At 41.8% G+C, this 12005-nt stretch overlaps 1 protein-coding gene across 20 annotated transcripts in view; it reads left to right on the top strand.

The window, feature by feature from the left end:
- LOC147146356 (receptor-type tyrosine-protein phosphatase delta-like) overlaps window positions 1-12005 on the top strand; it is a 197779-nt gene that overhangs the window by 147392 nt on the left and 38382 nt on the right. For 13 of the 20 annotated variants that reach the window (XM_086034659.1, XM_086034664.1, XM_086034663.1 and 10 more), the window contains 12 exons: window positions 45-233; window positions 1324-1332; window positions 4078-4095; window positions 5587-5697; window positions 7185-7196; window positions 7673-7942; window positions 8619-8728; window positions 9019-9216; window positions 10515-10640; window positions 10730-10877; window positions 10955-11100; window positions 11801-11945. In XM_086034659.1, coding sequence (XP_085890785.1) covers window positions 45-233; window positions 1324-1332; window positions 4078-4095; window positions 5587-5697; window positions 7185-7196; window positions 7673-7942; window positions 8619-8728; window positions 9019-9216; window positions 10515-10640; window positions 10730-10877; window positions 10955-11100; window positions 11801-11945 — 1482 coding nt within the window. The remainder of the gene's footprint in view (window positions 1-44; window positions 234-1323; window positions 1333-4077; window positions 4096-5586; window positions 5698-7184; window positions 7197-7672; window positions 7943-8618; window positions 8729-9018; window positions 9217-10514; window positions 10641-10729; window positions 10878-10954; window positions 11101-11800; window positions 11946-12005) is intronic. The other 7 variants (XM_086034658.1, XM_086034676.1, XM_086034673.1 and 4 more) reach the window with 3 other exon arrangements.

Genomic DNA, 12005 nt, shown 5'->3' with positions numbered 1-12005 from the left:
ACACCATGCATCTCTGTCCTCACACTTGTCTGTAATCCTTGCAGAGGACCAGCTGCCTTCGGGGTTCCCCACCATAGATATGGGTCCCCAGCTGAAAGTGGTCGAGCGCTCTCGGACCGCCACCATGCTCTGCGCGGCGAGCGGAAACCCTGACCCGGAAATTACTTGGTTCAAGGATTTCCTTCCAGTCAACACATCCAATAACAATGGACGAATCAAACAGCTGCGCTCAGGTAACGAATGTCTCAGTCCTGTAGCTCTTGTCCCTTCCTCAAATCCCACATTTAGTTCCACCTCAAGAGCTTTGATAGTCCCCAATCCTTTCTTTATATTTCCGTTGGCCTTTTGTGAACCTTGCCCCGATTGCCGTTTCACACACTTCCCGCCGTGGTAACTGGCCGTGTTCTTCTGCTGTCCCTCTCCGCCGCCGCTGCTGCTGCTGCTATGAGTTGCCTTGGATGGTTGCCAATCCCCGTAAACTCTTCTTGGACTTCCAAAGTGAAAACGCCCAACTTTCTCCGCTTTGCTCCAAACACTCTGAGGCCTTCCTGTACAAATCACCATTACGACACGGTTTGTTTGACTAAAGTAGCTATAAAGTTTGTCGGTACAATTTATTCTTTTGACAAACTTCAAAATATATAACCCAGGTAATGGTGGCATGTTCTAAGGGAATTGCCTCTTCCAAGCAATCTCACTGCTGTGACTAATCAAATCGATAAAATAACTCTCTTTGTCCTTTTTTTTTCTTAGAAAATCAGAGTGACAATTTGCGGAACTCAAAAACAAAAAAAATGGCCTCACAATTCTCTCTCATTATGTTTTTTTTTTTTTTTTTTGTATAGCCACAGTAGTGTGAAAACCCCCAATGAGTCTTCTCAGTCCCTTCCTGCTACTTACTTCCAGGGATCAACTCTGGACACAAAACCCTCTCTTGTGATTGATCTCCCAACTTTTTGCTTCTTTGTGGATAAAACCAACCTCTACGCTTCCATACCTGCTTGTTTAACTAGCTGGCTCAACCCAAAGCCCTTGCTCAGAGTTCCCTTATACCTTTTATTTTCCCAAATGAGAAAAAAAAAGACATTTTTGAAATAAGTGCAAAGCTACATCTTGAATGAAAAATAATCTGACAGATTACTCTTATCGTTTGAATTCATTCATATATAAACATAATGTTTCATGTCATAGATTAAATATACTTTTCTATTTGACATTTTTGGGGGTGGGGCTTCCAGTGTTTGTCGAGGTGTGTAATCAATGGACCGATTGTAATGCCATGTCTATGCTGTTTCTTTTCTCTTTGTATCTTTTTAACCACAGAGTCCTTTGGTAAGTGCTTTTGTCCCGAGGTCCACAGCCTCACTGTCCACTCTTCTTTATACCTTTCACTAATGTTGCTGCTCTTCCTACCGCTGCTCACCTTTTACAACATTAAGGCGTTATTAAAACGCATGGCATGCACTGTACTAACAGCCACACCGAACACAGATAGCGGACGCTAGCTTGCAACCTCATGGTTTAAAATGAAACACAGAATATGATGACACGCATACACGCACATCAAAAGTGCATTCACAGCTATAACAGTCTACGTATTTCTGTCACGCCAGACAACACTGTACATGTACCGGTAGTTGGCCTCACATTCACCTGTGCACCTGCAGCCTTTCCACACCCAGGGAATGATAAAAAAAAAATCTCTCCTCACACTTGCCAATTTACTTTTTCCACTCCTTCACTTATTTAATTATTCCTTCCCTCACTCACTCTGTCATTCACTCACCTACTTACTTCCCCCCTGCTCCACCTTATAGAGTTACCACTCAATAAGTCATCAACTCTAGATGTCTGTTAGGTAGGCCTTGAGCGGAGCCACTGTAAGAAAATCAATGGCTACTCGATTTCAGACTTCTAGACAGTCACTGTACAGTGTAGCATGTATATAGCTAACCTTGTTACCGCTGGTTTTCTATACCAGTGCAAGACAAATACGGCAAGTAAAGAAAAAAAAAACATTATTTCTTGAATTAATTTAAAAAAAAAAAACGGAGTGATTCCATGCAGTTCACAGAATTTGTTACCTCTAAATACGCCAGGGATACTTACTTGTACAATACTTATGTGTTCTATCTTTGCGACGTCATAATTACAATAAATATTACCGTATTTTCCGGACTATAAGCCACACCTTTATATAAGCCGCACCCACTCTTTTTTTTTCAAAATAATGAAAAAGAAAACATATATAAGCCGCATCTTTATATAAGCCGCACCTATCTATGTTGAAAAATTTGATATTTATTGCATTTACAGAATTACTGGCAACTTTGTTGATTAAAACGGAACAGAACCCAAAGAAAATAAACAGTACTTATCTTCATTTCACTACCCGCTGTCACTCCAGTTTGCTGTTACGTCTAACTTTTATTGCTGCGCTTCCGCATACCACCTAATTCCTAATAGTGCATAGCGCCCTCGCCTGTTGAAGTCCTCCACCTGCAGTCACATCCTGTTAATGGCAATCGTATTGTATTGTAATTCCAGTTAGAGCACCCCGTAGCAGTGGTGGAAAAATCCACAGAATAGCGACATATTAATATAAGACGCGTGGTTCAAAACCTAGGAAAAAAATAGTGGCTTATATTCCGGAAAATACGGTAGTATGAAAAACACACTTCTAGGCCAATATAAAACAATCAAATGAAAACCAGTAAGTGCGCTGGTAAGTGAGCATTTGTGCCACGTGACGACGAGCCAATGTTCCGACTGACCCCAAATACCAGTGCAACAGCGTGTAACCCATCATTAAATCAGTCCAAGAGATATTGTGCTGCATGTTTACATTATTCGTAAACCAGAAATACAATGTGGTTTACTCTATCCGGTAGTACAGGCTCAGCTCTGCTTGCCTTGTTTTGAGTGTGTCAGGTATCCAATTAGAAATAGTTTGGTGGGAAACTGAAAACCACTCCACGTCAAAAACATCCATTGGAACGAGACATGCTAACAAGCAACATCGTTACTTCTCAGGATGTGGCAGTTGGCCACATGAAGGAGAAACATTTTTATTTAAGACTGAGAGCAGCAAGAAAACAGACAGCTGCAACAAAGTAGAGGCTGTGGAGTATAATATGCAGCGTCTAGAACTAAAGCGTAGTTGTCAGGGTAGCCGATGTTAGCATACATGTTTATTTTATCATTTCAAGCCACGTATCCTCAAATTTTGCCGACAAATGGTCATCCATGTGATCTGATTAGTGAGCAGCATGTTTAGAACCCCGACCAATGAAGAGGAGGTACCATGTAGTGGACAAAGGGCATACGAAATGAGGTTAGCGAACAGTTGACTCACTATTGTCTCTTGGGGACGCATTTGGTATTACATGATTCATTTCAGATGTACTAGGTTTTTCGGGCAAAATGGATCACAAAATATCTATCAACTAGTAAGAAATTGAATAGGTTATGACATCTTCAATTAAACGATTCACATTTTTTTTCGGGTCTGCACAGTTGCGCTCAGATTCCGTGGAGCTTCAGTTTGACATTTACAGCTGAGGTTTCAGATCGTTACAAATGTCTTTGATGTCAGAACCTCTTGCGGTCACTCCAGCAACACTTTTGCCCGATGGTACATCGTGTGCCTAATGGTGTCAACACTGTTGGCGGGCGGATTCCCCCCACACCGCCACCTTAGAAAAAAAAAATCATAGCACTGATTTTGAGCCACAAAGGGGGGCATGTGTAGCTTAATACCGAAATGTATTCAGAGTCTAGAGACTGAGCACAGCCACGTGTACTACCCTGCTGAAAATCAATGACGCCCACTCGATAACCCATCTCCTTATAGCTCTGTCACTCTGTCTTTCTACAATCTGTCTCTTTGAGCTTATTCTTTCCTGAGTTACATTTTTCGGCTCTTTCTTGCTTTTCCTCTCTAATTTGGTTCTTCTTTCCAAGTTAGTCCCCCAGTTCTGTCAGTATCCCTCCCTTGACCCCCTTCCCCCTTTCTGTGGCACTAACATTTTCTTCTTCTTCTCCCTCTCTAATCTCGTGCATTCATTGCCCACTCAGGTGGCACGCCCATACGAGGTAAGACTGCTGGGAGGAGCAACGCGACACAGTGGCCTGATTCCATTCCAACCCTCGGCTTCCTCTTGCACCGGCGTAGGAAGCAGCTCAGGATGAGTGAATCTGTGTTGCCGTAGCGGTAACCTCTCATCCCAGCTGCTTCGCATCCGCAGTGGGGAGAGGAGCAAGAGGACGGGTGGGGGGTTGGAATTGAGCGAGCAATTCATTATACTATGACTTTTAATCACCTTCCCTCTCCTCATCTTTTCATTATCTGCTCATCTGTTCATTTTACCATGTCAGCCCCACACTCGTTAACGTAATTCCATTGCTTCCTTAATCATCATATAGTGATCCCTCTTTTGTATCCATCACTTTAATATCAATTAGCTTCTAACATTGTCCCTACCTTCAAACGTAAGCATGGTGTGTTTTTATGTTCCTCAGTTTAGGGTGACGATGATCACATTTTAAAAGTCTTTTTTTTTTGTTTTTTTTTGTTTGTTTGGTGATCTGATTTCCTTCTTTTCGGGGGGAGTGGTCTTGACCTAAGGGTGACCCCACCCCCTTTCGTTCTACCTTATCTATATTTACCCAATCAAACGTCCCAGTTTTGTTTTCCCTCCCAGCTGTTATTCGCTCAACCCGAAATGTCCAGATGGCGAAGACACACTGTCAGACATTAGTGTGCTCGCATACACACACACACATTTCTTCATGAGTGTTTTTTTTTTTTTTTTTTTTAATCCAACCATTGCTTTCTCTCTTCTCTCTCATTACTGATAAAAAGCCCCAAACAACCACTTTTTTGATAAAGTTTTTATGGGCGCTTTTTTGCCTTCCAACACCATCAAAAAAAACCTCTGGTTGACTTTTTTGACAGTTTTTCTATTTTCAGGGAGTGAGAAAGCATCGGCCCCTTCCAAAGGCTTTGCGTATGTTGTTTAATTTTTTTTTTTTTTTTTTGTCTGTTGGCCTTGACAAAGGTCAGTTGATTTCGTTACCACTTTTATTGGGTGTGCATTTAATGACATCACACTCCTGATCCCATTGGTGGATCCGAGAAAGTCAGGGTTGTGTTATTGCCATGGCAATGGTTTTGAAAATTAATGTAACTACAACTCAATTTTCAGACAGCTTTCAAAAGGCTATTTGTGACTGGATTTCTCAACATGTTGACTGCTTGTCTTATTTATTTCTGTCTTGCATGAAGAACCATATTCCCTCTTATGGACTTTTGTTTCCCTCCCATTTCTAAATCAGGATGCTGACCTTTGTTTTGAGGAGATTTTTGCTGACATTGACAGAAATGTGTCCCCATCGAACGGGCTCTTTTTTAGCCCTCTTCTCCACCGAGTTCACTTTTTGCTGATATTCAAACTCATTTGTCCTTTATAATAATATTAAATGTTCTGCACCAGATTATGATGCGTTTGATAACCGTTGATTCAATGTTTTTTTTGTTTCTGTCCTCCTCTCTGTATATTTTCATTTCCTCATTCCTGCATCCAGGTGCACTGCAGATTGAAATGAGCGAAGAGTCTGACCAGGGCAAGTATGAGTGTGTTGCCACCAACAGCGATGGAACTCGCTATTCCACCCCAGCCAACCTCTACGTCCGAGGTAAGAGGAGATCTTGAAGGGCACTGAGGGACCACATGGGAAATTTTATATATATATATATATATATATATATATATATATATATATATATATATATATATATATATATATATATATATATATATATATATATATATATATATATATGTACATGTATATTATATGTGTATTGTCTCTAGAGCAGTAAAATGCAAATGTCACGGGTCGTCTGCCCTGACCACTTGGATTCGTTTGGAGAAAGATCGATAGATTTGGGGTGGCGGGAAAGAACAACGGACATGGTGATATATACAATTAGTTGTATTTTATATTTAGTTGTATAATAGTAGTAATAAAATATTATATTACGGAACTTAATCAGGATCACTTCATTTTTGGTGCATTTTCTGCAATGTCAAAAATAATTTCCTGTTTTTCAATAAAGGCATGGAAATTAAAGAGCATTTCTTTTCAAATCCCATTCATCAAATAATCAAAATATGTTGACAGAAAAATCTGTACAGTAAAATAATGGCTTTTAGCTACCTTACAGTGGACAGGTCTGAGGCATGCGCAGTTAAGGTAATACCAGAACAAACTATGAAAATATTGTAACCTAGACTGTATGAATTATGTACAAGGAAGTGTATTTTTTAATTTGTTTTATTACCAGGGGTGTGTGTTAATCAATTTATATATGTTATTGTACTTGTATAATATTATGCATAACACCATCTCGTTTAACTTATTTCATTTCCAAGTCATAAAAGAGAAGGCTTCCAAAACAAAGCTCGTCTTTTCTTTCCACACAGTTAACGCAGGCCTGAGTGTTTTTACCGAGGCTGTTAATCTCTCTGCCCTCCCTTCTTAGCCTTTAGACCTTCAAGAGAAAACAAATCATCGTCTGGTTAGGACTTTTCGTGTCTCTAGCCAAAATCTGACAGGAGCCTTACCTCTTCGGGCACTTTAAACGCACGCGTTCTCACACACGCCCGACCAATGTTTGAGTCTTGAAGACATTTTTAATCCGGAGGCCTTTTGCTCTGTTGCCACCACAACCAACTCAGAAAAGGAAGGAGAAAAAAAAGGCAACCTTTAAACAGCCTGATTGTTGCTCGCTCCAGGGAATTACAAACACGCACAACTAGATGCACAATTTGAAACGCATAAATGTCATAGACTAACAGATATATGTTTATGCACACACACAAAAAAAAAAAAACAGAGTCAATGATGTGTGTCTAGTACTTGCAGACTCACAAAAACATTGTAGCGCATTCAAGTGAGTGTTTGACGGGCTGTGACGGGTTTTCACCGACACACTGGCCCGCCACAGCTTCTGTTTTATTTCCGGCTTTTTCTTTTGAGCTTCCCCTCTTGTCTTTTGCCACACTCCTGTCTAACGTGTTCTCTCTCCCTGTCTCTTCTCTGATATTGGCCATTTTCCTCTTTGCCCCCCTCCTCCTCTTCCACTCACCGCCCCCGCTCTGTCCTTACTCCCTCGGCAGAGCTCCGAGAAGGTTGGTACTGTGAAGACAGTGTGACTCTATTGAATCTCTGTGTTGAGTGTTTCTTCTGGTCGATTAAGATACCATTTGTGCTGGTGTTTACTGCCTGGTTTATGTGCTGTGCAGTTTTTTTTGTTTTTTTTCCATGAGTGTACGTGCATTTTGCTGTGCTTTTTTTTTTTTTTAATTTTTTTCTGTGGGTGTCATTTGTGTTTTCATGCATAAAATATTTATTTCCCGGTGCTAACACCATGAATAAAACATTTCCATATCACATGCGGCCAAGTGGTGACTTACCTTACTGTCGGAATGTTTGCTGTCTTTTCTGATTGCCACGAAACGTCTTTTGAAAGCACGTGGCGCCCTGAAAAGACACGCGCAGTTTGCTTTTGTCACCCACCGCGCTGCACTTTACTCAACAGCACACTCATAAATGTCTAATGGTGCTTCCTTTCTTGTCTTTCTGCTTTTATTGCTCCGCGGTCCAGTGCGTCGTGTCCCCCCTCGCTTCTCTATTCCCCCGGCGGACAGCGAGATCATGCCAGGGGGCAACGTCAACATCACCTGCGTGGCAGTGGGCTCGCCCATGCCCTATGTGAAGTGGATGCTTGGAGCGGAGGACCTGACCCCGGAGGATGATATGCCCATCGGCCGTAATGTCCTTGAACTGACGGATGTGCGGCAGTCCAACAATTACACCTGTGTTGCCATGTCAACACTTGGCGTGATTGAGGCTGTGGCGCAGATTATTGTGAAAGGTGAGTTTATCAACATATGGGGGGGGGGGGGGGAGAAGCTTCTGGTTGTGCAGAGAAAATGTAACCGAGTAAGAACGGAGGCGAGGGTTTGACCTTGTATCTAATAAGTCTTTTATTCCGTTCCATTCTACTTTTCATTTTTTCTTTATGCCGGACTGGGCACACTATAAACATCACCTTTCCATGGAAAACACAAGAATGGAAGCCAAAGCCTCATGTAAAGTCAGTGCTCCATGAGAAATAATTAGTGCTGTCAAGCGATTACATTTTTTTAAAGAATTAATCGCAGCATTTTCCATAATTGATCGCGGTTCATTTTATTTTTCAACTACAATTTTTTTTACGGAGCTTGGAACCGATATTTACTTGAGTAAAATCTTGGTATTAATGTGGAAAAAAAATAAAAGAATATTTCGATTCAAAGACGATTCTAATAGCTCTCTTTCATCCTTGAATAGGATTCTTTTCCTGTACAATACAACTGTTGAACGATACACCAAAGACGTACAACTAATATGGTATTTGAATTTGCCTTTGCAAAGTCGCCAAATTATTTTGAGCCGTCCAGCAACTTTTTGGATTATTTTCCTTATCCATTGATTGTATTCACTGATGAATTATCTTTCAATGATCCGTTTTTGAGGGACAACAAAGCTTAACACTGTCATCCCTTCAGCTCTCCCAAAGGCTCCTGGCACACCCGTGGTGACGGAAAGGACTGCAACAAGCATCACTCTCACCTGGGATTCTGGCAACCCTGAACCTGTCTCCTATTATATCATACAAGTAAGTGACAGTCACACAAACGCACCAACATGCGCAAGTCACTGCATCGGCTCAAGCAAAACTGAATACATATATGTAAATGACACATAATAATAATAATAGTTCACACTATTAAAAAAAAAAAAAAGCTTCCAATTTCCCCTTGCTGGCATTTATTTGTGTAATGTTGTGTGACCAAACACTCGATCCACAGATCATCCCTCGTCCTGTGTCGCAAATCATAGAGTGCGTTGGTTTAATGCCGGCGTGTTATTGTGTCTTATATCTCGACGCGCTCTCTGTTGCTGCAGCACCGTTCCAGAGGCTCCGAGGACCCCTATAAAGAGATTGATGGCATCGCCACCACTCGCTACAGTGTGGGTGGTCTGAGCCCTTACTCCCATTATGACTTCCGCGTGGCAGCTGTTAACACCATCGGCCAGGGTCCCTCCAGCGAAGTGGTGGAGGCTCGCACAGCAGAGCAGGCGCCCTCCTCGCCTCCCCGACAAGTAAGCGCAACGCCTTGAACATACAAAGCGACTTGTCAGGCATCATGAACATAATGCTCTGATGTTCATTTTGTCTTCTTTTAGTTCAAATAGATTTAAGGTTTCTTTTTTCAGGCAATGTTTTTTTTTTTTTTTTCCCCATGAAGAGAAAAAGAAACCTTAAACCTATCATAAATATCATGTTATATGTTAATCTTGGCCTAGTTAGAATGTGGTATTCAAAAAGTATGAAGGGTACATTGTATTCTTGGTAATCTGTTTGCTACAGAGGTTCTATTGTTCACAGATCATATTTAGGGGGGATTTTTTTTTTTCCAATTTTGTGTGTTTGTGGCAGTCCTTCAGATCTTGACATGGGCCAAAAATGGTATTTCTTACTTCAATTATGATGAAAGGATAGCTGTCATAGTTGTTATTTATATTTAACATAAGATGGCCTTGATGTTGGAATCTGGTTTTGTTCCATTTGATTCACTATCATGATCAACTGGAAGATTCCCAGTCTTCGACCAGAAAAAAATACTTAAAGGGAAAGTCAACCCCAAAATTTTCTTACAATAACATGTTCTATGCTCCTCCATTAGTCTAAGCACGGCATTCTGCTAGATATTGTGTTGATGGAATATGAGTTAAGTAGTAAAATCTGTTTATGTCCATCTCGGGGGGTGGCCATTTTATCTTGCTATCAACTGGAAATGACATCACAGTTGTTCAGGGCTCAGGTAACAACCAATCATGGCTCACCTTCAGAAAAGAGGTGAGTTGCGATTGGTCGTTACATGAGCCCTGAGCAACTGTGATGTCATTTTCAGTCGACAGAAGTGATGGCCGCCCCCTAAAATGGCTGAAAACGGTGGATTTTGCTGCTTAACTCATATTCCACAAATGCAATATTAATCAGAATGCCATGTTTAGACTAGTGGAGGAGCGTAGAGCATATTATTGTAAAGAAACAATTTTGGGTTGACTTCCACTTTAAAGATCCCATGCCACATTTAAAAAAAAAAAAAATTCCACAATAACTGCTCCATTGTTTTTAACGTCACTGGAAGCTGCGATAAACCTGAGGCTCACTCGTAACTCAAGTCATTGCTCGCAAGTGATGGCCAAAAAAAAAAAAAAAAAGAAGCACACGAGCGACGGCTCCTATCACCTAAAAAAAACCTCCTAAATCAAGACACTCGTAATCGCTGTATTTAAATTTAATGAGGAGTTTTCCTTATTTGCATAAACTGCACTTTCACTTTAATTAGAGGTAGCAGAACCCCAATCTTGAATAATTGCTATTTGACTCGCAGGTCAGAGGTCGCATGCTGAGCACCACAACGGCAATCATCCACTGGGATGAGCCGGAGGAACCAAACGGGCAAGTAGTGGGCTACAGGGTGTACTACACCTCAGACAACACACTGCCAGTGAACCAGGTATTTGTCCATAGTGTGAGCCTGAACACTTGCCTACTGTGTGTCAACGCTTGTGCTCATCCCTTGCATTGTGTATGGATGCTATGCAGTGGGAGAAGCAAATGGTGCGCAGTGCCAACTTCATCACCATTCAGGGCCTTACTCCCAACAAGACATATTACATCAGAGTGTTGGCTTTCACCTCCGTTGGAGATGGCCCTCTTTCCCAGGACCTGCAGATTATTGCCAAGACTGGCGGTAAGACACTGGAATATGTCAGCCCTCACAAATACCAGCAAATACGTTTAGAATGACCTTGGGCTTTATCGCTTCAGTCCCATCCCAGCCTTCCGAGTTCAAAGGAGAGGCCAAATCTGAGACGAGTATCCTGTTGTCGTGGGTAGCGCCGCCACAGGGCGGCCCCGACAACCAGATCGCAGGGTATGAACTGGTTTATCGACGAGCAGACGATACAGAGGAGGTGAGCATTGAAGATGAGAAGGTTTGCTCATTGATTGTTGGTTGGAATGGGCTGGTCAACCGTCGATCACAGGGCGCATATAGGCATCCATTCAAATTCAAACTGATAGGCGATTAAAGTCTCTGATTAACTTTCAGTGTTTGCTTTGTTGCATGTTTTAGGAGTGCCTTTTAAAGAGGAATTCAACCCAAACATATTTTTTTCCGGAGTAAGTTCTATGAAGGCCCACTAGTCTAAACACGGCATTCTGATTTGTGGATGAGAAATCCACCTACATCTACCCGTTTTAAGCTAGCTCAGGAGGCGGCCATTTTGTCACTTCTGTCGACTGAAGGAACATCGAAGTCGCGCGGGGCTCACATAACGACCAATCACGGCTCACCGGTTTTCTAAAGCTGAGCCATGATTGGTCGTTCTCTGAGCCCTGAGCAACTTCGGTCGACAGAAGTGACAAAATGGCCGCCTCCTGAGATGGCTAAAAGTGGGTGCATTTTGCTGCTTAACTTATATCCCACAAACACATATTCACATTTCATATTAATCACATTGCCTTGTTTCAACTAGCGGGCCTGCATAGAACATATTCTGGAAAAAAAAATTCGGTTGACTTCCGCTTTAATGGAATTTGTATTATGGTTATCCACATTTACAAAGTCTTAAGCGACGGACGCTAAAGTCTATATCTTCATGTTCCCTTCAGAAGAAAGTAAGCTTTGAGCCGACAACCTCCTACCTGTTGAAGAACCTCAAGCCTTTCTCAGCCTACACTTTCCAACTGGCTGCGCGTAGCAAACACGGCATTGGTGCATATACCAACGAGATTTCCATTGACACGCCGCAGACGCGTAAGTTCAGCTGCCTATTGTAAAGTGTGAATGGGGTGCGAGAAAAGTCAGGCTTTATTT

The sequence above is a fragment of the Filicampus tigris genome, chromosome 6 (assembly GCF_054856515.1).
Source record: "Filicampus tigris isolate MCC_2025a chromosome 6, RoL_Ftig_1.0, whole genome shotgun sequence".
NCBI classification, from domain to species: domain Eukaryota; kingdom Metazoa; phylum Chordata; class Actinopteri; order Syngnathiformes; family Syngnathidae; genus Filicampus; species Filicampus tigris.
This window is presented reverse-complemented; position numbering and strand designations above follow the sequence as displayed.